The sequence below is a fragment of the Lutjanus erythropterus genome, chromosome 4 (genome assembly GCF_056507025.1).
Source record: "Lutjanus erythropterus isolate fLutEry1 chromosome 4, fLutEry1.hap2, whole genome shotgun sequence".
In the NCBI taxonomy this organism is placed as follows: Eukaryota; Metazoa; Chordata; class Actinopteri; order Lutjaniformes; family Lutjanidae; genus Lutjanus; species Lutjanus erythropterus.
This window is the reverse complement of record NC_139320.1, coordinates 32,270,378-32,294,589: the sequence shown is the minus strand read 5'-3', so window position 1 is coordinate 32,294,589 and position 24,212 is coordinate 32,270,378. Positions and strand designations below refer to the sequence as shown.

At 40.8% G+C, this 24,212-nt stretch overlaps 3 protein-coding genes across 3 annotated transcripts; all 3 read left to right on the top strand.

Annotated features, from left to right (window-relative positions):
- The first annotated feature begins 2,448 nt into the window (after positions 1-2,448).
- On the top strand, positions 2,449-3,492 carry LOC146328642 (olfactory receptor 10J5-like). Its single transcript, XM_084716442.1, has one exon. It carries the CDS (start codon positions 2,449-2,451, stop codon positions 3,388-3,390), a length of 942 nt encoding a protein of 313 aa, XP_084572568.1. The 3' UTR covers positions 3,391-3,492.
- Positions 3,493-9,704: 6,212 nt separating this feature from the next.
- Positions 9,705-10,658, top strand: LOC146328641 (olfactory receptor 11A1-like). The gene has a single exon (XM_084716441.1). The coding sequence runs from the start codon at positions 9,729-9,731 to the stop codon at positions 10,656-10,658; it is 930 nt and encodes a 309-aa protein (XP_084572567.1). The 5' UTR covers positions 9,705-9,728.
- An 8,063-nt stretch (positions 10,659-18,721) lies between these two features.
- LOC146328640 (olfactory receptor 11A1-like) lies at positions 18,722-19,675 on the top strand. The gene has a single exon (XM_084716439.1). The coding sequence runs from the start codon at positions 18,746-18,748 to the stop codon at positions 19,673-19,675; it is 930 nt and encodes a 309-aa protein (XP_084572565.1). The 5' UTR covers positions 18,722-18,745.
- The last annotated feature ends 4,537 nt before the right edge of the window (positions 19,676-24,212 follow it).

The following is a 24,212-nucleotide window of genomic DNA, read 5'->3' as shown; positions in this document are numbered from 1 at the left end:
ATGGCGTTTGTTATGCTTTGGGGAGCGCTGAGAGAAAACCCCACACATGGCCACATCAGAAGCATCCACTTTCACCACAAACTGCCAATGTGGATCAGGTAGAGTGAGAATGGATGCTGAGATGAAGCTCTCCTTTAGCTTTTGGAAGGCCACATCTGCCTGGAGAGACCACTGAAACTTGACATAGGAGGTTAAAGCATGCAGAGACACTGTGCTAAAGTTCCTGATTAAATGTCTATTAAAGTTAGAAAACCTCAAAAAAAATTGCACCAGGTTACAGCTAGTAGGCGTGGGCCATTCAGCCACAGCACTGACCTTGATGGGGTCCATCTGAATGTTCTTAGCAGTGACAACATAACCAAGAAAAGAAACACTTGCCTTGTCAAAGACCCACCAGCGCTCACACAACCTCTCGGCCAGGGGTGGTGTGGTAAAAAATCTTGCTCAGCGTTTCCATACAGGCCCAGGGAGCTGCAAACAGGGGAATCTCTAGCCCACTCTACTGTGGCCCAGGCTTCAGCTCTGCTAGAGAGGTGAGTTATGATAAATGCTACCTCAGAGCATTCAGAGGGAAATGTGGACACCTGGACACAAGTGCATCAGCTGGGCGTAAAAAAGAAGGTCTTAACTTTTACGCTGGACTTAACTACGTTCAATGTTGTGATTGGAATTTACACTGAGTGCACCAAGCCTGACTGGCAATGGCCGTAGCTGCGCACGTCCACGTGACTACACGCGAATTGTTGATTGTTGCTAAGCAACACACTTCTACGCAAAGCATTATCATGCATTTATCATGTCTCCCGTAGTATTTTGAAAAGCTCTGTTGGCATAAAACTGAGCGCAATCAGCACCTGCAGGGTGAGGGACAGTGCCGCATTTCTGTCTGACAGATGCTGCAGCTGAGAGGAGAGCTCTTCAATTAACTCAAACAGCGTTTCTCTGCTAAAATGAAACCTCTCTATCACTTTCTGAATATATATTAAGCATATCTGTCCTGTCGTGGATGACTCTTTCTCTTCCGAATGCCCTCTTGTTAATCATCCTGTAAACAAGATGCGCTGCTATCCTTGTTTCTCTTCTCTGGCTGTGTGATCCTATCAAAACTACCGTGGATACAAGTCTGAGTTTCCAACTTACGCCTGCTCCACACTAGACATAAAAGTTACACCCAGGCAGAACACACCAGGGGCTTATGTCTAACTGGTGCACTCGTCATAACCTTAAACTGGTCATAACGTTTTGTTCTAAGTCGGATATATCATTACACCCAGGCATATGCCCAGCTGGTGCACTCTGATCCTGCAGCTCAAAATGAAGCCCACACTGAACCAGGAAGGACCAGCAGTTCTCAGAGTCTCCGGTGAAATGCTCAGGCTTGGCTAGGTGAAGAGAAAGAGCAGGTGTTGGAGCCAGTTGTGACACGGAAACAGGAGGCGGATGTAGGAGCAGGAGAAGAAGGGATGAGAGATTCACTGTGGCTCACCAGGTGTTAAAGCAGGTCACTCAGGTGGCTCACTTGAAAGTTCACTCACTCCCATACAGACTGACGTGAACTGCTCCTCATGGTGGTGGATCTGTTCTCCTTGAGCACACATGACAGCAAGCACAGGATCAATAAGGAAAAAGCAAAGGCAGAGTCGAACAACAAGCAAAAATCAAAGACAAACAAAACAAGACATACACTAAATACTCTATTGAGAGGAAGAATAACGAGACAGGTGAGGCCAATCAGGGCGGGACAGACAATCGGATACAGGTGAAGCCAGTCAAAAATGGAGGGAAAACAGGGGCAGGAAGTGAAGTAATCTGAAATGTGAGGAGATGGGAGTTTCAAACTAAAACAGGAAACAACATGAATGGATGGAATGAAAAACATAACCTAAAAAAACTTCACATATGTCAAGTGTGGTTTTATTCTAACTGGAACAAGTTGCTTTTGATTGCAAATTGCATCATTTTTTTTTTTTTCAAAAACTGCCATGAAATTATGCATTTTAGGCCACAACATTCCACAAAAGAGTCAGCAAAATGCTGGACTGACTAAATTATACATCAGTATCAATGAGTTGGGTATTTGATAATGAGGTCAGACTGCTGTTGTGGACTGTGATTTGAAAAGTTTAAAAGAAGCAGAAGCCGAGTGTGAGCTTCATTAGGAGGGGGGAGGAGGAAGTGAAAGTTTGATTCATACAGTGTCATAAAATTTGTCTTGTTTTAACATAATTATTATTTTGACTTTAGTTCATATTCATCACATTTGTTTATTGAAAATCATTTAAACAAAATATTGTTCATATGTACTTCATGTGTTATCTTTACCTTCATACCAACAATTATTGATGTGTTTTATGTTAGCTTAAATTAGTTAATCTCTGAAAATCTGTGACAACATGTAACATAATTAATGCAGTTAGTTTATCCTGTAAACAGTGTTATGATTTGTTGATGAATCAAAAGATGGTGAGAAATTCAACACAGGTTTCATATTTCACACTTGGTGCCTACTTTGACACTGGTCTTATGAAATATTTGTTTTTCATGATTGTTATATTTTTATATATAATTATTGTCATTGCTAATGTTTTGCTCATTGTGGTTATCTGTATAAACAGAAGCTTACATGAACCTATGTACATTTTTCTGTGCAGCATGTTTGTAAATGAACTGTATGGTAGTACAGGGTTGTTTCCTTTCCTCCTGCTTCAGATTCTCTCTGACATTCACACTGTTTCTTTTTCCCTTTGTTACCTGCAGATTTTCTGTGTGTATACATATGGAACTACTCAATATTTAAACTTTGCTCTCATGTCTTATGACAGATATCTTGCTATCTGTTTTCCTCTACAATATAACACACACATGACATTTAAAAGAATTGTCACGCTTATTGTTGTAACATGGTTTTGGTCTTTTCTTTCAGTTATTGGCACGACATCCTTGAGTTCCCCTTTGCAGCTGTGTGGGAACATTATTGACAAAGTGTACTGTGACAACTACTCTATTGTAAAACTGGCATGCCACGACACCACAATCAATAATATTTATGGACTTCTTATCACATCTGTTAACACTTTTGGTCCTGTATCTTTAATTGTTTTTACTTATATAAAGATTCTTAAAATCTGTTTTTCTGGTTCCAAACAGACCAGACAAAAAGCCCTCAGTACCTGCACACCTCACCTCGCTTCTCTCCTGAACTTTTCATCTGGGGCCAGCTTTGAAATATTACAGAACAGATTTAACATGAAAAGTGTACCTAATATAGTGAGAATCATTTTGTCATTATACTGGCCTACATGCCAACCGATCTTTAACCCTGTTCTATATGGAATGAAATTGTCTAAAATCCGTACCATATGTAAAAGTTTGTTTGGTTGGAAAGTGTAGGGCATCAAAAAGATTTGTTCAGCTTGACTTAAAGTAAAAAACAATAAATGGATGTTTCTGACTCCACTGTACTATTGTCTACTGTGACTTTGTATATTTCACTGTGGCACTGTATTGCTGCAACTGTGACAAGAAGGTGACAAGTGAGGTGTCAGGTCAGGAGCAATTAGTTGTTTAGTGTCTGTAACACCTTTACTAACAAATTCTGTTTTTACTGACTCACTGAACTTTATATTACTCTATAAATGTTCATAATAATGTGTTTAAATGTATAATAAGGTTTGTAAAGTATTATAAGTGGTGGACAACAGTGTTTGAAAGAGGAATCTGAGTCCTGGATTACACAACACATAACTAAGGTGCAAAAATAAAATTCTGAGGTAAAGGCTTAAGATAGAAGATAGAAAAGGCAATTCAGTTTGACAAGAACTTATTAACTGTAAAATGCAAAATATGCTTCATTAGCTGTGTGTATAAACTGCATTCTTTGCTTTTAAACCACAGACTTGTAGACCACCTTGAGAGGAGAGGTTTGTGGATGAGCAAAATGGATAAGGAAAGTTCAGAGGATGTATTGATCATATATATACGGTAACTTCTATTATACATGCAAGAATTAAGGATAATAAATCTACTAATCCACTTACTTAATAAATCTACTTCTACTTGTTTTATTGATTTCAAAAGGGAGTTTGACTGGATTAATTGTTGTCCATTTATGTGAATGATTTAGCTCTTCAAATTAAAGTGTCTAGTTTGGGCGTTAAAGTTGATTATCAGATTGTGGGCTTATTATCATAAGTGGATGACAGTTTTACTTGCTGAACATAAAAAAAATATCTGCAGATTATTAAGGAGATTGTTGTGAAATGGTGCTGGAAATGGAGAATAGTTATAAAATCAAGACAAAACACAAATGGTACATCTTAGACAAAAATCACTAGAGAGAAGTTCAGTTGTCTTTAATCCTGGTCCAATAGTGCTGTCATATACTGATTATTATAAATACCTTGCCTTGACACCGGACAAGCACATGACATTTTAAGACGCTGTTAGTGTGTTATCTCAGTCAGCAGGTAGAGCCCTGGGATCTGTACTGAACAAAGTTAGACATTGTGGTAATCTGGGATTTTATACCTAAACACAACTTTACAGTTCATGTGTTTGTCCTGTGTCTGATTATGCCTCTGGTGTTTGGAGTTTCCATGAACATTAAAGTTGTAACACTGTGCATCATAGAGTTATGTGATCCTTTTTGGAGTCCATAAATTCACTTCAGTTTTGGCCATCAGTGGAGATATGGGATGAGAGCCTCCAAACATCAGACATATAAGTGAAAATGAAATGCTTCAACATTGGAATAGACCTGTGAGGATGTCTGATCATAGACTCACTACAAAGATATTTAAGTAGGACATTTCACATGGTCATCCCTGTGCTTAGTAGATTAAATCTGCATTTCATTTGAATGCTTTGTCATTTATTTTCTTAACAGATGACTTGTGTAATATTCACTAGATAAGAACTTGAATGTTTCTCACATATAGAGGAAAATGGTCAATGGATATCTCACAAAAGTGAGTACACCCCTCACATTTCTGCAAATATTTAATTATACCTTTTCATGGGACAACACTGAAGAAATGACACTTTGATACAATGTAAAGTAGTCAGTGTACAGCTTGTATAACAGTGTAAATTTACTGTCCCCTCAAAATAACTCAGCACACAGCAATTAATGTCTAAACCGCTGGCAACAAAAGTGAGTACACCCCTAGGTGAAAATGTCCAAATTGGGCCCCATTAGCCATTTTTCCTCCCCGGTGTCATGTGACCCGTTAGTGTTACAAGGTCTCAGGTGTGAATGGGGAGCGGGTGTGTTAAATTTGGTGTTATCGCTCTCACACACTCTCATACTGGTCACTGGAAATTCAACATGGCACCTCATGGCAAAGAACTCTCTGAAGATCTGAAAAAAAGAATTGTTGCTCTACATAAAGATGGCCTAGGCTATAAGAAGATTCCCAACACCCTGAAACTGAGCTGCAGCACGGTGGCCAAGACCATACAGCACTTTAACAGGACAGGTTCCACTCAGAACATGCCTCACCATGGTCAATCAAAGAAGTTGAGTGGACATGCTCAGCGTCATATCCAGAGGTTGTCTTTGGAAAATAGACATATGAGTGCTGCCAGCATTGCTGCAGAGGTTGAAGGGGTGGGGGGGTCAGCCTGTCAGTGCTCAGACCGTACACCGCACACTGCATCATATTAGTCTGCATGGCTGTCGTCCCAGAAGGAAGCCTCTTCTAAAGATGATGCACATGAAAGCCTGCAAACAGTTTGCTAAAGACAAGCAGGCTAAGGACATGGATTACGGGAATCATGTCCTGTGGTCTGATGAGACCAAGATAAACTTATTTGGTTCAGATGGTGTCATGTGTGTGGGGCAGCAACCAGGTGAGGAGCACAAAGACAAGTATATCTTGCCTACAGTCAAGCATGGTGGTGGGAGTGTCATGGTCTGGGGCTGCATGAGTGCTGCCGGCACTGGGGAGCTACAGTTCATTGAGGGAACCATGAATGCCAACATGTACTGTGACATACTGAAGCAGAGCATGATCCCCTCCCTTCAGAAACTGGGCCGCAGGGCAGTATTCCAACATGATAACGACCCGAAGCACACAACACCTCCAAGACGACCACTGCCTTGCTAAAGAAGCTGAGGGTAAAGCTGATGGACTGGCCAAGCATGTCTCTAGACCTAAACCCTATTGAGCATCTGTGGAGCATCTTCAAATGGAAGGTGGAGGAGCACAAGGTCTCTAATATCCACCAGCTCCGTGATGTCATCATGGAGGAGTGGAAGAGGATTCCAGTGGCAACCTGTGAAGCTCTGGTGAACTCCACGCCCAAGAGGGTTAAAGCAATGCTAATAGGGGCACACCTATAGCTCAGTCGGTAGGGCGTGCGCACCATGTATTGAGGCTGTTAGTCCTCTGCAGCGGCTGCCGGTTCGAATCCCGCCTGTGGCTCATTTGCTGCGTGTCATCCCCTGTCTCTTCACCCCCCTATCCTGTCATACCTTCAGCTGTCACTGTCAATAAAGGCAAAAATGCCCAAAAAATAACCTATAAAAAAAAAAAAGCAATGCTAATAGGGTACATGGAGGGGAAGAGTTGAACAACAAAATCAAAATCAAAACAAAAATTAAAGACAAAGTGAGTGAAAACAAGAAACGCTGGGAGTGGGCATAGGAGACCTGGAGGGAGGTTCCGCAAGATCGTCTTCTGGGTGCACACCAGACAGGCTGCAATATATTCCTCCACCTCTTTCTCTGTGGAAGGCCAACAGAAATGTTAATGTCTAATGTCTGTGTGTGATGAAGGCAATCCACTGGGCTCCAAGATGGCAAGAGATACAGGAAGTGTGGGCCCAGTGGAGAGAGATAGGCACAAACAATGAACCTGGGGGGCACCCATCCAGCACTTCAACATGAGCAATGGGCTCCCTGACCCTCCTCTCAGCTTCCCATGTAACAGCCCCAACCACACAGGAACAAGGCAGGATATGGAAAGGAGACTTAGAAACAGCAGCAAGGTCAAACAGACAAGACAGGACATCAGGCTTAAAGTTTCTAGATCCAGGTCAATAGGACAGAGTAAACTTGAAACTGTTAAAGAAAAGAGCCCACCTGGCATCAAGTTGTTTGGCAGTCATGATGTACTTTAAGTTCTCATGATCAGTCCACACCATGAACAGGTCCTCCGCCCCCTCCACTCTCCAATGCCATTTTGACTGCCAGCAGCTCTAAGTCCCCCGTGTAATAGTTCCTCTCTGCTGGACAGAGTTCCCTCAACAGGAAAGCTCAGGGGTGGCGTTTGTTATGCTTTGGGGAGCGCTGAGAGAAAACCCCACACATGGCCACATCAGAAGCATCCACTTTCACCACAAACTGCCAATGTGGATCAGGTAGAGTGAGAATGGATGCTGAGATGAAGCTCTCCTTTAGCTTTTGGAAGGCCACATCTGCCTGGAGAGACCACTGAAACTTGACATAGGAGGTTAAAGCATGCAGAGACACTGTGCTAAAGTTCCTGATTAAATGTCTATTAAAGTTAGAAAACCTCAAAAAAAATTGCACCAGGTTACAGCTAGTAGGCGTGGGCCATTCAGCCACAGCACTGACCTTGATGGGGTCCATCTGAATGTTCTTAGCAGTGACAACATAACCAAGAAAAGAAACACTTGCCTTGTCAAAGACCCACCAGCGCTCACACAACCTCTCGGCCAGGGGTGGTGTGGTAAAAAATCTTGCTCAGCGTTTCCATACAGGCCCAGGGAGCTGCAAACAGGGGAATCTCTAGCCCACTCTACTGTGGCCCAGGCTTCAGCTCTGCTAGAGAGGTGAGTTATGATAAATGCTACCTCAGAGCATTCAGAGGGAAATGTGGACACCTGGACACAAGTGCATCAGCTGGGCGTAAAAAAGAAGGTCTTAACTTTTACGCTGGACTTAACTACGTTCAATGTTGTGATTGGAATTTACACTGAGTGCACCAAGCCTGACTGGCAATGGCCGTAGCTGCGCACGTCCACGTGACTACACGCGAATTGTTGATTGTTGCTAAGCAACACACTTCTACGCAAAGCATTATCATGCATTTATCATGTCTCCCGTAGTATTTTGAAAAGCTCTGTTGGCATAAAACTGAGCGCAATCAGCACCTGCAGGGTGAGGGACAGTGCCGCATTTCTGTCTGACAGATGCTGCAGCTGAGAGGAGAGCTCTTCAATTAACTCAAACAGCGTTTCTCTGCTAAAATGAAACCTCTCTATCACTTTCTGAATATATATTAAGCATATCTGTCCTGTCGTGGATGACTCTTTCTCTTCCGAATGCCCTCTTGTTAATCATCCTGTAAACAAGATGCGCTGCTATCCTTGTTTCTCTTCTCTGGCTGTGTGATCCTATCAAAACTACCGTGGATACAAGTCTGAGTTTCCAACTTACGCCTGCTCCACACTAGACATAAAAGTTACACCCAGGCAGAACACACCAGGGGCTTATGTCTAACTGGTGCACTCGTCATAACCTTAAACTGGTCATAACTTTTTGTTCTAAGTCGGATATATCATTACACCCAGGCATATGCCCAGCTGGTGCACTCCGATCCTGCAGCTCAAAATGAAGCCCACACTGAACCAGGAAGGACCAGCAGTTCTCAGAGTCTCCGGTGAAATGCTCAGGCTTGGCTAGGTGAAGAGAAAGAGCAGGTGTTGGAGCCAGTTGTGACACGGAAACAGGAGGCGGATGTAGGAGCAGGAGAAGAAGGGATGAGAGATTCACTGTGGCTCACCAGGTGTTAAAGCAGGTCACTCAGGTGGCTCACTTGAAAGTTCACTCACTCCCATACAGACTGACGTGAACTGCTCCTCATGGTGGTGGATCTGTTCTCCTTGAGCACACATGACAGCAAGCACAGGATCAATAAGGAAAAAGCAAAGGCAGAGTCGAACAACAAGCAAAAATCAAAGACAAACAAAACAAGACATACACTAAATACTCTATTGAGAGGAAGAATAACGAGACAGGTGAGGCCAATCAGGGCGGGACAGACAATCGGATACAGGTGAAGCCAGTCAAAAATGGAGGGAAAACAGGGGCAGGAAGTGAAGTAATCTGAAATGTGAGGAGATGGGAGTTTCAAAGTAAAACAGGAAACAACATGAATGGATGGAATGAAAAACATAACCTAAAAATACTTCACATATGTCAAGTGTGGTTTTATTCTCCCTGGAACAAGTTGCTTTTGATTGCAAATTGCATCATTTTTTTTTTTCAAAAACTGCCATGAAATTATGCATTTTAGGCCACAACATTCCACAAAAGAGTCAGCAAAATGCTGGACTGACTAAATTATACATCAGTATCAATGAGTTGGGTATTTGATAATGAGGTCAGACTGCTGTTGTGGACTGTGATTTGAAAAGTTTAAAAGAAGCAGAAGCTGAGTGTGAGCTTCATTAGGACGGGGGAGGAGGAAGTGAAAGTTTGATTCATATCATGTCATAAATTTGTTGTTTTAGAATAACCATTATATTGACTTTATATAAATGTAAGATAACACTTGTTAACTGAAAATCATTTACTTAAACAAAATATTATTCATATGTTCTCCATGTGTTATCTTTACCTTCATACTAACAATTATTGATGTGTTTTATGTTAGCTTAAATTAGTTAATTTCTGCAAATCTCTGACAACATGTAACATAATTAATGCAGTTAGTTTATCCTGTAAACAGTGTTATGATTTCTTGGAGAACCAAAAGAGGATGGTGAGAAATTCAACACAGGTTTCATATTTCACACTTGGTGCCTACTTTGACACTGGTCTTATGAAATATTTGTTTTTCATGATTGTTATAATTTTATATATAATTATTATTAGTTCCAATCTTTTGCTCATTGTGGTTATCTGTCTGAACAGAAGTTTACATGAACCTATGTACATTTTTCTGTGCAGCATGTTTGTAAATGAACTGTATGGTAGTACAGGGTTGTTTCCTTTCCTCCTGCTTCAGATTCTCTCTGACATTCACACTGTTTCTTTTTCCCTTTGTTACCTGCAGATTTTCTGTGTGTATACATATGGAGTTATTCAATATTTAAACTTTGCTCTCATGTCTTATGACAGATATCTTGCTATCTGTTTTCCTCTACAATATAACACACACATGACATTTAAAAGAATTGTCACGCTTATTGTTGTAACATGGTTTTGGTCTTTTCTTTCAGTTATTGTCACGACATCTTTGAGTTCCTCCTTACAGCTGTGTGGGAACATTATTGACAAAGTGTACTGTGACAACTACTCTATTGTAAAACTGGCATGCTATGACACCAGAGCAAGTAACATTTATGGACTTCTTATCACATCTGTTAACACTTTTGGTCCTTTATCTTTAATTATTTTTACTTATATAAAGATTCTTAAAATCTGTTTTTCTGGTTCCAAACAGACCAGACAAAAAGCCCTCAGTACCTGCACACCTCACCTCGCTTCTCTCTTTAACTTTTCTTTTGGGACTTGCTTTGAAATATTACAGAACAGATTTAACATGAAAAGTGTACCTAATATATTGAGAATAATTTTGTCATTATACTGGCTTACATGCCAACCGATCTTTAACCCTGTTCTATATGGAATGAAATTGTCTAAAATTCGTACCATATGTAAAAGTTTGTTTGGTTGGAAAGTGTAGGGCATCAAAAAGATTTGTTCAGCTTGACTTAAAGTAAAAAACAATAAATGGATGTTTCTGACTCCACTGTACTATTGTCTACTGTGACTTTGTATATTTCACTGTGGCACTGTATTGCTGCAACTGTGACAAGAAGGTGACAAGTGAGGTGTCAGGTCAGGAGCAATTAGTTGTTTAGTGTCTGTAACACCTTTTCTAACAAATTCTGTTTTTACTGACTCACTGAACTTTATATTACTCTATAAATGTTCATAATAATGTGTTTAAATGTATAATAAGGTTTGTAAAGTATTATAAGTGGTGGACAACAGTGTTTGAAAGAGGAATCTGAGTCCTGGATTACACAACACATAACTAAGGTGCAAAAATAAAATTCTGAGTTAAAGGCTTAAGATAGAAGATAGAAAAGGCAATTCAGTTTGACAAGAACTTATTAACTGTAAAATGCAGAATATGCTTCATTAGCTGTGTGTATAAACTGCATTCTTTGCTTTTAAACCACAGACTTGTAGACCACCTTGAGAGGAGAGGTTTGTGGATGAGCAAAATGGATAAGGAAAGTTCAGCGGATGTATTGATCATATATATACGGTAACTTCTATCATACATGCAAGAATTAAGGATAATAAATCTACTAATCCACTTACTTAATAAATCTACTTCTACTTGTTTTATTGATTTCAAAAGGGAGTTTGACTGGATTAATAGAGAACTTCTTCAGTACAGGTTGTTAAATTGTGGTGTTAATGGAAAGTTGTATTATGCCATTGAGTCTCTATCAATCATCTGCTACCTGTGTTAATGTATACATGACAGGATGGTTTCATCAAGAATTTGGTGTGAAGCAGGACGATGTTTTGTCCTCGACATTGTTTTCCATTTATGTGAATGATTTAGCTCTTCAAATTCAAAGTGTTTAGTTTGGGCGTTAAAGTTGATTATCAGATTGTGGGCTTATTATCATAAGTGGATGACAGTTTTACTTGCTGAACATAAAAAAAATATCTGCAGATTATTAAGGACATTGTTGTGAAATGGTGCTGGAAATGGAGAATAGTTATAAAATCAAGACAAAACACAAATGGTACATTTTAGACAAAAATCACTAGAGAGAAGTGTTGTGCAGGGAAGGAGCTACATAAGATCATTGGCGATAATTCATAATTAATAATATGTGCGTACGTTCAGTCTCAAGAGCTCGGGCACTGACTTTGTCAAACAGCTTTTATCACAATATACACGAAAAACCAGGACAACTTCTCTTTATAGCATAACAGGATGTATTCACACTGATGACATTAATTTACAATCAACATCAACATTGCTGTATAAACCCTATTAACTATAACATGTTACACAAACAAGCATCAAGAAGGGTGTGTGTGTGTGTGTGTGAGAGGGTGTGGAAGACAGTGAGTGGTTTAGCGAGTGTGTGTGTGTGTGTGTGTGTGTGTGTGTGTGTGTGTGTGTGTGTGTGTGTATGTGTGAGCAGGTGAGTGAGTGTGAGGGAACGAGGTGTGTGAGAGAGAGGGGAGAGGGTGATGAGCCCGAGTGGGGGTAAGACGTGGCAAGATGGCGGCGGTGGCGCTGCAGGCTACGTCACGCGAGAGCCACTGACCACACCCGTAATGGCGGCTCGCCAAGAAAGCACGTGACTCACCACAAAGGAGGAGAGCAGGTAGCGGGAGATTCGAGTAGCTCAACTCCAAGTGTAGGTTAGTAGGGAAGAGGGAGAGAAAGGAAGGCACTCAAAGGTGTCGTCACGCAGGCGGTATTGAGGTGCAGTAACCTGTCTGTGTTACGCAGAGACGCACTCGGCTCAGCTGGTGAGCGGCGTGAATCTGGACATTGAACCAACACAGTCGAAGTACTGACCAATCCCGAGTGCGAGGCGACACAATAGCGGTCCGATGAGGTCGGACTACTATGCATCACAAGCAGACACAAATGAGCGGAAGAAGAAGAGACACAGTAACACAGACAATGTCCTTACAATATTAAAAATTGCAGCATAAAACCGGACGTGGCGGTCCGTATTAACAAGCCCTTACAGTTGGTATAAAAGAAAACACACACTATCTTATATCTGCCCAGAGCTAAAGCCTCTTACTTTGCAGAAGGTGGAGTGATGTGTCGTCGTTCCTCGTGCGTCCTGGTTGCGGCGGAGGTAACGGGGTTAGTGGCTCCCAGCAGCTAACGGATCCTCGGCGAGGGGGTAAGTCTCTGGCGAGGCGAGTCGATTCCGGCTCGTAGCAGGGAATCACTCAGGGAAAGAAGGGGTACTTATCCTTCTTCTTGAAGCGGGCAGTCCTGGTTATCTGCCAGGCTTCGCATCCGCGGGCATCCGGTCGAGAGGGTCGATCCGTGGTCTCGTACCGGGTGGCTCTGTGATCCTCGGCGAGGGGCAAGTCTCTGGCGAGGTGAGCTGATTCCGGCTCGTAGCAGGGAATCACTCAGGGAAAGAAGGGGTACTTATCCTTCTTCTTGAAGCGGGCAGTCCTGGTTATCTGCCAGGCTTCGCATCCGCGGGCATCCGGTCGAGAGGGTCAATCCATGGTCTCGTACCGGGCGGCTCTGTGTTCCTCGGCACACAGGGTGGAGGAGAGGAGAGGAGATCAGCTCGACCAGCGAGGGAAATCCGTAGGCCTAACGCGTCTACTGCTGCACTGTAGTAACTCTTGCTAAAGCGTTCGCCACGTGGGACGAGTTGTTAAATTTAGGAACAGTTACTGGTCACTTCTATTGACTATGGGGTCACAGTCGGAAGCGCTGCCTTTGGGTGCGCTTTGCGTTATTGTAGTCGTGCGTGACGTCATTGGCCATGGCGGATTTCACCCAATGGGAGCTGTGGGTTCCCTGGGGACCCCTGCTGGTCAGCGGGGGTTCTGCAGGGGTTTGACTCTGCTGAGTCATCCAAAAAGAGGGGGTTGACTCTGTTCTTTGTTCTCTTGGGAGCCACATGTGGTCTCAGGCTTTTATGGTTACATGCAGGCCCCAAAAGTAACAAAGAAAGTGTGGACTTTTGTTGGTAATCCTTGTACGGCACAACAGAAGTTCAGTTGTCTTTAATCCTGGTCCAATAGTGCTGTCATGTACTGATTATTATAAATATCTTGGCTTGACACCGGACAAGCACATGACATTTTAAGACGCTGTCAGTGTGTTATCTCAGTCAGCAGGTAGAGCCCTGGGATCTGTACTGAACAAAGTTAGACATTGTGGTAATCTGGGATTTTATACCTAAACACAACTTTACAGTTCATGTGTTTGTCCTGTGTCTGATTATGCCTCTGGTGTTTGGAGTTTCCATGAACATTAAAGTTGTAACACTGTGCATCATAGAGTTATGTGATCCTTTTTGGAGTCCATAAATTCACTTCAGTTTTGGCCATCAGTGGAGATATGGGATGAGAGCCTCCAAACATCAGACATATAAGAGAGAATGAAATGCTTCAACATTGGAATAGACTTGTGAGGATGTCTGATCATAGACTCACTACAAAGATATTTAAGTAGGACATTTCACATGGTCATCCCTGTGCTTAGTAGATGAAATCTGCATTTCATTTGAATGCTTTGTCATTTATTTTCTTAACAGATGACTTGTGTAATATTCACTAGATAAGAACTAGAATGTTTCTCACATATAGAGGAAAATGGTCAATGGATATCTCACAAAAGTGAGTACACCCCTCACATTTCTGCAAATATTTAATTATATCTTTTCATGGGACAACACTGCAGAAATGACACTTTGATACAATGTAAAGTAGTCAGTGTACAGCTTGTATAACAGTGTAAATTTACTGTCCCCTCAAAATAACTCAGCACACAGCCATTAATGTCTAAACCGCTGGCAACAAAAGTGAGTACACCCCTAGGTGAAAATGTCCAAATTGGGCCCCATTAGCCATTTTCCCTCCCCGGTGTCATGTGACCCGTTAGTGTTACAAAGTCTCAGGTGTGAATGGGGAGCGGGTGTGTTAAATTTGGTGTTATCGCTCTCACACACTCTCATACTGGTCACTGGAAATTCAACATGGCACCTCATGGCAAAGAACTCTCTGAGGATCTGAAAAAAAGAATTGTTGCTCTACATAAAGATGGCCTAGGCTATAAGAAGATTCCCAACACCCTGAAACTGAGCTGCAGCACGGTGGCCAAGACCATACAGCACTTTAACAGGACAGGTTCCACTCAGAACATGCCTCACCATGGTTGATCAAAGAAGTTGAGTGGACATGCTCAGCGTCATATCCAGAGGTTGTCTTTGGAAAATAGACATATGAGTGCAGCCAGCATTGCTGCAGAGGTTGAAGGGGTGGGGGGGTCAGCCTGTCAGTGCTCAGACCGTACACCGCACACTGCATCATATTAGTCTGCATGGCTGTCGTCCCAGAAGGAAGCCTCTTCTAAAGATAATGCACATGAAAGCCTGCAAACAGTTTGCTAAAGACAAGCAGACTAAGGACATGGATTACGGGAATCATGTCCTGTGGTCTGATGAGACCAAGATAAACTTATTTGGTTCAGATGGTGTCAAGTGTGTGTGGCAGCAACCAGGTGAGGAGCACAAAGACAAGTATATCTTGCCTACAGTCAAGCATGGTGGTGGGAGTGTCATGGTCTGGGGCTGCATGAGTGCTGCCGGCACTGGGGAGCTACAGTTCATTGAGGGAACCATGAATGCCAACATGTACTGTGACATACTGAAGCAGAGCATGATCCCCTCCCTTCAGAAACTGGGCCGCAGGGCAGTATTCCAACATGATAACGACCCCAAGCACACAACACCTCCAAGACGACCACTGCCTTGCTAAAGAAGCTGAGGGTAAAGCTGATGGACTGGCCAAGAATGTCTCTAGACCTAAACCCTATTGAGCATCTGTGGAGCATCTTCAAATGGAAGGTGGAGGAGCACAAGGTCTCTAATATCCACCAGCTCTGTGATGTCATCATGGAGGAGTGGAAGAGGATTCCAGTGGCAACCTGTGAAGCTCTGGTGAACTCCACGCCCAAGAGGGTTAAAGCAATGCTAATAGGGTACATGGAGAGGAAGAGTTAAACAACAGAAAATCAAAATCAAAACAAAAATTAAAGACAAAGTGAGTGAAAACAAGAAACGCTGGGAGTGGGCATAGGAGACCTGGAGGGAGGTGCCGCAAGATCTTCTTCTGAGTGCACACCAGACAGGCTGCAATATATTCCTCCACCTCTTTCTCTGTGGAAGGCCAACAGAAATGTTAATGTCTAATGTCTATGTGTGATGAAGGCAATCCACTGGGCTCCAAGATGGCAAGAGATACAGGAAGTGTGGGCCCAGTGGAGAGAGATAGGCACAAACAATGAACCTGGGGGACACCCATCCAGCACTTCAACATGAGCAATGGGCTCCCTGACCCTCCTCTCAGCTTCCCATGTAACAGCCCCAACCACGCAGGAACAAGGCAGGATATGGAAAGGAGACTTAGAAACAGCAGGAAGGTCAAACAGACAAGACAGGACATCAGGCTTAAAGTTTCTAGATCCAGGTCAATAGGACAGAGTAAACTTGAAACTGTTAAAGAAAAGAGCCCACCTGGCCTGTCTGGCATCAAGTTGTTTGGCAGTCATGATGTACTTTAAGTTCTCATGATCAGTCCACACCATGAACAGGTCCTCCGCCCCCTCCACTCTCCAATGCCATTTTGACTGCCAGCAGCTCTAAGTCCCCCGTGTAATAGTTCCTCTCTGCTGGACAGAGTTCCCTCAACAGGAAAGCTCAGGGGTGGCGTTTGTTATGCTTTGGGGAGCGCTGAGAGAAAATCCCACACATGGCCACATCAGAAGCATCCACTTTCACCACAAACTGCCAATGTGGATCAGGTAGAGTGAGAATGGATGCTGAGATGAAGCTCTCCTTTAGCTTTTGGAAGGCCACATCTGCCTGGGGAGACCACTGAAACTTGACATAGGAGGTTAAAGCATGCAGAGACACTGTGCTAAAGTTCCTGATTAAATGTCTATTAAATTTAGAAAACCTCAAAAAAAAATTGCACCAGGTTACAGCTAGTAGGCGTGGGCCATTCAGCCACAGCACTGACCTTGATGGGGTCCATCTGAATGTTCTTAGCAGTGACAACATAACCAAGAAAAGAAACACTTGCCTTGTCAAAGACCCACCAGCGCTCACGCAACCTCTCAGCCAGGGGTGGTGTGGTAAAAAATCTTGCTCAGCGTTTCCATACAGGCCCAGGGAGCTGCAAACAGGGGAATCTCTAGCCCACTCTACTGTGGCCCAGGCTTCAGCTCTGCTAGAGAGGTGAGTTATGATAAATGCTACCTCAGAGCATTCAGAGGGAAATGTGGACACCTGGACACAAGTGCATCAGCTGGGCGTAAAAAAGAAGGTCTTAACTTTTAATGCATTATCATGCATTTATCATGTCTCCCGTAGTATTTTGAAAAGCTCTGTTGGCATAAAACTGAGCGCAATCAGCACCTGCAGGGTGAGGGACAGTGCCGCATTTCTGTCTGACAGATGCTGCAGCTGAGAGGAGAGCTCTTCAATTAACTCAAACAGCGTTTCTCTGCTAAAATGAAACCTCTCTATCACTTTCTGAATATATATTAAGCATATCTGTCCTGTCGTGGATGACTCTTTCTCTTCCGAATGCCCTCTTGTTAATCATCCTGTAAACAAGATGCGCTGCTATCCTCGTTTCTCTTCTCTGGCTGTGTGATCCTATCAAAACTACCGTGGATACAAGTCTGAGTTTCCAACTTACGCCTGCTCCACACTAGACATAAAAGTTACACCCAGGCAGAACACACCAACTGGTGCACTCGTCATAACCTTAAACTGGTCATAACTTTTTGTTCTAAGTCGGATATATCATTACACCCAGGCATATGCCCAGCTGGTGCACTCTGATCCTGCAGCTCAAAATGAAGCCCACACTGAACCAGGAAGGACCAGCAGTTCTCAGAGTCTCCGGTGAAATGCTCAGGCTTGGCTAGGTGAAGAGAAAGAGCAGGTGTTGGAGCCAGTTGTGGCACGGAAACAGGAGCTGATGCCGAGGCGGATGTAGGAGCAGGAGAAGAAGGGATGAGAGATTCACTGTGGCTCACCAGGTTTTAAAGCAGGTCACTCAGGTGGCTCACTCGAAAGTTCACTCACTCCCATACAGACTGACGTGAACTGCTCCTCATGGTGGTGGATCTGTTGTCCTTGAGCACACATGACAGCAAGCACAGGATCAATAAGGAAAAAGCAAAGGCAGAGTCGAACAACAAGCAAAAATCAAAGACAAACAAAACAAGACATACACTAAATACTCTATTGAGAGGAAGAATAACGAGACAGGTGAGGCCAATCAGGGCGGGACAGACAATCGGATACAGGTGAAGCCAGTCAAAAATGGAGGAAAAACAGGGGCAGGAAGTGAAGTAATCTGAAATGTGAGGAGATGGGAGTTTCAAAGTAAAACAGGAAACAACATGAATGGATGGAATGAAAAACATAACCTAAAAAAACTTCACATATGTCAAGTGTGGTTTTATTCTCCCTGGAACAAGTTGCTTTTGATTGCAAATTGCATCTTTTTTTTTTTAAAAAACTGCCATGAAATTATGCATTTTAGGCCACAACATTCCACAAAAGAGTCAGCAAAATGCTGGACTGACTAAATTATACATCAGTATCAATCAGTTGGGTATTCGATAATGTAGTCAGACTGCTGTTGTGGACTGTGATTTGAAAAGTTTAAAAGAAGCAGAAGCTGAGTGTGAGCTTCATTAGGAGGGGGGAGGAGGAAGTGAGAGTTTGATTCATATCATGTCATAAATTTGTTATTTTAGAATAACCATTATATTGACTTTATATAAATGTAAGATAACACTTGTTAACTGAAAATCATTTACTTAAACAAAATATTATTCATATGTTCTCCATGTGTTATCTTTACCTTCATACTAACAATTATTGATGTGTTTTATGTTAGCTTAAATTAGTTAATTTCTGCAAATCTCTGACAACATGTAACATAATTAATGCAGTTAGTTTATCCTGTAAACAGTGTTATGATTTCTTGGAGAACCAAAAGAGGATGGTGAGAAATTCAACACAGGTTTCATATTTCACACTTGGTGCCTACTTTGACACTGGTCTTATGAAATATTTGTTTTTCATGATTGTTATAATTTTATATATAATTATTATTAGTTCCAATCTTTTGCTCATTGTGGTTATCTGTCTGAACAGAAGTTTACATGAACCTATGTACATTTTTCTGTGCAGCATGTTTGTAAATGAACTGTATGGTAGTACAGGGTTGTTTCCTTTCCTCCTGCTTCAGATTCTCTCTGACATTCACACTGTTTCTTTTTCCCTTTGTTACCTGCAGATTTTCTGTGTGTATACATATGGAGTTATTCAATATTTAAACTTTGCTCTCATGTCTTATGACAGATATCTTGCTATCTGTTTTCCTCTACAATATAACACACACATGACATTTAAAAGAATTGTCACGCTTATTGTTGTAACATGGTTGTGGTCTTTTCTTTCAGTTATTGTCACGACATCTTTGAGTTCCTCCTTACAGCTGTGTGGGAACATTATTGACAAAGTGTACTGTGACAACTACTCTATTGTAAAACTGGCATGCTATGACACCAGAGCAAGTAACATTTATGGACTTCTTATCACATCTGTTAACACTTTTGGTCCTTTATCTTTAATTATTTTTACTTATATAAAGATTCTTAAAATCTGTTTTTATGGTTCCAAACAGACCAGACAAAAAGCCCTCAGTACCTGCACACCTCACCTCGCTTCACTCCTGAACTTTTCATGTGGGGCCAGCTTTGAAATATTACAGAACAGATTTAACATGAAAAGTGTACCTAATATAGTGAGAATCATTTTGTCATTATACTGGCCTACATGCCAACCGATCTTTAACCCTGTTCTATATGGACTGAAAATGTCTAAAATCCATACCATATGTAAAAGTTTGTTTAGTTGGAAAGTGTAAGGCATCTAAATATTTGTTCAGCTTGACTTGGAATTTAAAAAATAAATAATAAAACAATAAATGGATGTTTCTGACTCCACTGTACTATTGTCCACTGTGACTTTGTATATTTCACTGTGGCACTGTATTTCTGCAACTGTGACAAGAAGGTGACAAGTGAGGTGTCAGGTCAGGAGCAATTAGTTGTTTAGTGTCTTTAACATAAAGCTCTTTATACAGGTTCATAATCATGTATTCAAACTTATAAAAAGGTTTTGTTAAGTATTGTAAGTGGTGGACACCATGTAGTATAATTTCAGCATTCATAATGCTTCATTGCACATTATAACTACCATAACTTTAGCCAGTTATAAAGACACATAGAGAGCAGCTCTAACATGTCATAACATTATACATTTTTTAAAAAACAGAGCAATGTCTCAAAATATCAACAATATCCTATAGCATGACTTTGTGAGCTCTAAGTGAAGTGACAGCATCAGTGTATTAACAATTTGTATTTTGTACAATTTGAAATTATTCTATCTCAGAAACTTAGAATGAATAACATTAGAGCAGTTCTCTATGTGTCATAACTGACCACAGCAATGGTTATTATAATTTGCTGTGTGACCCAGGACTCAGATTGTCCTTTCAAACACTGTCTTCTCTTTGTCACAGAGGTATAAATCATTATGAACACTGAATACAGCAATACAGTCACCACATATAATACTTTAAAAACCTTGTGATAAGTTATCATGCATGATTATAAACATTTAGTGTTTTATAAAGCCTTATAAATGCATATTGTTATGCCCCTGTGTGTAGGCCTATGCGGTATAAGATGCTTTAGATCTGGTGGATATCTGGAGATTTAAAAATCCAATTTTGACCAGGTATACTTTGAGACAGAATCAGGCTAGTAGAATTGATTATTTCTTAATAACCCTCCTGTTTCTTAATAAAAAGGCAGAGTGGATGGAGAAAAGGGGAAAAATGTTCAAAACTTTTTTTGACTCTTCAGCATAGAAATAACTTATTACAAAAATATTTCTAAGCTGATTTTGAATAATGGTCAAGTACTGTCTAACCAGAGAGATATTTTAAAGGAGATTATTTTGCTACGATATTTTCATTTCAGTCACCAGCAACTCCACCCAGCTCTCACAGCCCTTTTCCACAAAATTATGAAAAAAAGATTAACTACTGTGCAAAAACAACATTGTGAGGGTTTGAGCACAGAGGAACTTTTTTCTGCAGTTATGTCTTTTAAATCAGGGAAAACACCTGGAATAGATGGAATACCCGCTGAGGTTTATCAGAAGTTTTTTGACTTAATTAAAAAAAACACTTCTTTGTTGTTTTAATTTTTCATATAATGTCGGGTACTGGCCTGATTCTCAAAAAGAAGGCCTTATCTCATTGTTACAGGAACCCGATGGCCCGATGTGAACCTTAAGAATTGGAGACCAATAACGCTTCAATGTTACGATGTTAAAATACTTGCCAATAGAATGAAGAGTGTGTTAACAAGTATTATCCATCAAGATCAGTCTGGTTTTCTACAGGGTTGTTATATTGGTAATAATATTAGACAGTTGTTAGAGATTTTGGTGAATCCCTGATTAAATAGGTAAAAGTGTTTTATAATGATACCAGCTGTAGGATAATTAATAATGGTTATATCTCTGAATCTGTGCCCCTAATAAGAGGAGTAAAACAAGGATGCCCTTTGTCACCATATTCATTTATAATTGCCATGGAAATATTAGCTATTAATGTGAGCTCTAATGAACGTATAGAGGGACTTAAAGTTGGGAATATGCAAATAAAAAATCTCAGCGTATGTGGGAGATACTTTCTTCCTATTGAGTCCAAAATGTTCTTGTTTGCAAACCCTTCTTGAATTACTGGAACTTTTCTCAATTTGTTCTGGTTTGAAAGCACACTATGCACACTTTTATAAATGTAAAATTCTTAGGATTGGGGGACTGAAAGGCACAAAATATAAATTGCCAAGTAAATTACCGATTATGTGGACAGATGGACCAGTTAATCTTCTAGGTATTATGATCCCAGAAGACTTAGATGACTGTTGTACAATGAATAATAATAATAGACTGAGAAGGATAGATAAGATTTTACAAGAATAGAATGGGAAAACATTAAGACTCTGTGGGAAAATCTTCTTGGTAATACCACAATTTCTTTACCTCTATGTTCCCTCCCAACTCCATCATAGTCCTTATGAAAAAAAAAGACTTCTGAGTTTTTCTGGAATAAAAAAAAACTGAGAAAATCAAAAGAGAAGTTATTTTTAACAATTATGAACAAGGTGGATTAAAATGACTAAATTTGGAAGCACTATGCTTCTCTTTGAAAGCATCCTTTGTGCAAAAATTATATTTGAAGAAGGACTGGTGTCATGTTGTTTCTGCCTTTTTTAGAAAAGTCCAGAAAATGTGTAATGCAATGAAGCTGTGCTTTCAATTGGATTTTTTTCTCTGTGACATTAGATGATGCCTCAGAGATGAATGGTTACATTGTTAATTTGATTATTCTGTTGGGGGAAAGATTTATTTTCAAGGCTACTGGTGAGGATTCCTTAAATATCAATTATTTTAAAATGTTTGTTAAACGCCATTTTATTTTGGAAGGGCATATTGCAAACAGAAATGATGACTTTAAAAAGCACAGAGAAAGGTGGGGAAGATTTATTGAAGCTGAAGGCTGGCAAGAACTTCAAAGGTAATCCTCCTGTCTCTACATATAACAATGAAATTATATTTCATTTAATTTTGTTACTTGTTACCTAGAATGATGGGTCTGCTTTGATGTATTGGTTGTGACAATATAAGCTGTTTGTGTGTGTTTACATGGACGTATAGTTTTGGTTGTGTATTTGCTTAATTTTATAACTGTGATTCTGGTGTAGTTTTGTTAGTGTTTGGTTTGTGTCCATTGATGAGTTGTCTGTTTTGTTAATTAAATTTTAAAAGAAAAGAAGATGGAAAGTGAAAAAGCCAAACCTGATTGGTCAGTTGGCAGCACTTCATATTCTTCATATGGACAGAAGAGGACAGCTCTGCAGATTTATATTTAACATCAGGTTATTGTAATGTTACATTACCAGAATCGTATTTTTCTTCATGTTGTCAGGTGTACAAACAGTCTCTTACCTTGTGCAGAGGTTTATGCTGCAGCTCCCGGCGGTGCCGCTGGTGACGGCCTCTGAAAGCCGTCTGCTGAATCCTTTGTGCTGCACTACCAGCATACAGTGAGCTGAGGATCCAACATCCATACCATCGTCTTGTTTTTCTATCAGATCTGATTTGGTCGTTGTGTTTTCTTTTTTTTCTTATAATCCTGTTTCAGTTTCTTGATCTCCCCGCACTGCTTCGCTGTGTGGTGGAGGCCTGATGTAAGAAGTTGACAGGAAATGCTGTTGAAGATATTTATATCTGCAATCTCCATTTTAAAAATATTTATGAGCTGTTGCTTTTTTATGCTTCTCATGTTTATATGAGGGTTTAAAAATGGCGGTGCGTGCTGCGTTGGCTCCTGTGTTGTCCAGATAACGTCCACTTTCATCTGGACCAATCATCCACTCAGAGGCAGGAGCTAAAAAGGTTCCACAAAATGGAGTTCTAAGAACTATGAAAAAGTTTCTGCAGTCTGACAAGAACTTTTGTTAGAATTTTTATAATCCTGAACTTTTTTGTTTTGTGGCATTTTTCCCCTCTCCTACAATTTCATTTCAAAATCTACCTATAAACAAAGCAACATGCATCACAGTCTTTTTTTTAGAAAACGTGTCAATTGTCAAATTTTGAATTGATCAAATAAAGTCAGTTATCTTTTCTATTTTTTTAGATTATCTGAGTTCCTCTCTGAAGGTTCCCTTCTGAGTCAACTCACCTGTTTTAACTTTCCTCACTCTTTGACAGATCAGGGACAAACGCACTCGTGTGATGACACAATCTGTGTGATTGATGCCTGAATATACAGACGGCTTTACTACTTACTACTTACTTAATAGTTTATCATTTGAATTTATGATCCTATATCAGTACATCTACTGTCACACAGCCATGTGGTGTGGTGGTTGTGAATAAACAGCTCCACCTGCTGCTCACTCAAGGTCAGTACAGCTGCTCTGATCAGTAAATGCTGTTTGTTTCTTTGACAGAAAGAAAGAATTCCACAGTAAGAACAGACAGAGACAAGTTATTTAGAGGTCTCTGACTCAAAGTGACTTCAAACAAACCTCCTCTGAGATGTCCAGATTCAGGACAGTTCTAAATACACTTGTTGTCCCAAATCCTGAATCCTGTCTTGTTTGTCTTGAAAATTAACCATTATAGTAAAGTGCAATTATCAGATCTCTTACATGGGCTATGATTTCAGTCTTTAGTAATTAAAAATATCCTCTTCATTTTTGTAAAATATGTCAAAAATGTGTATAATTTGTTCTGTACTGATGAGGATTGATTCACACACGACGGAGAGTGCTGCCACAGCTGTGGAAGGAATTTGTGATAGAAATTTAGCACAC

Excerpts from the sequence above, each read along its gene's own strand:
- LOC146328642 (XM_084716442.1), top strand. The coding sequence starts at position 2,449 with ATGAATCAAAAGATGGTGAGAAATTCAACACAGGTTTCATATTTCACA.
- LOC146328641 (XM_084716441.1), top strand. The coding sequence starts at position 9,729 with ATGGTGAGAAATTCAACACAGGTTTCATATTTCACACTTGGTGCCTAC.
- LOC146328640 (XM_084716439.1), top strand. The coding sequence starts at position 18,746 with ATGGTGAGAAATTCAACACAGGTTTCATATTTCACACTTGGTGCCTAC.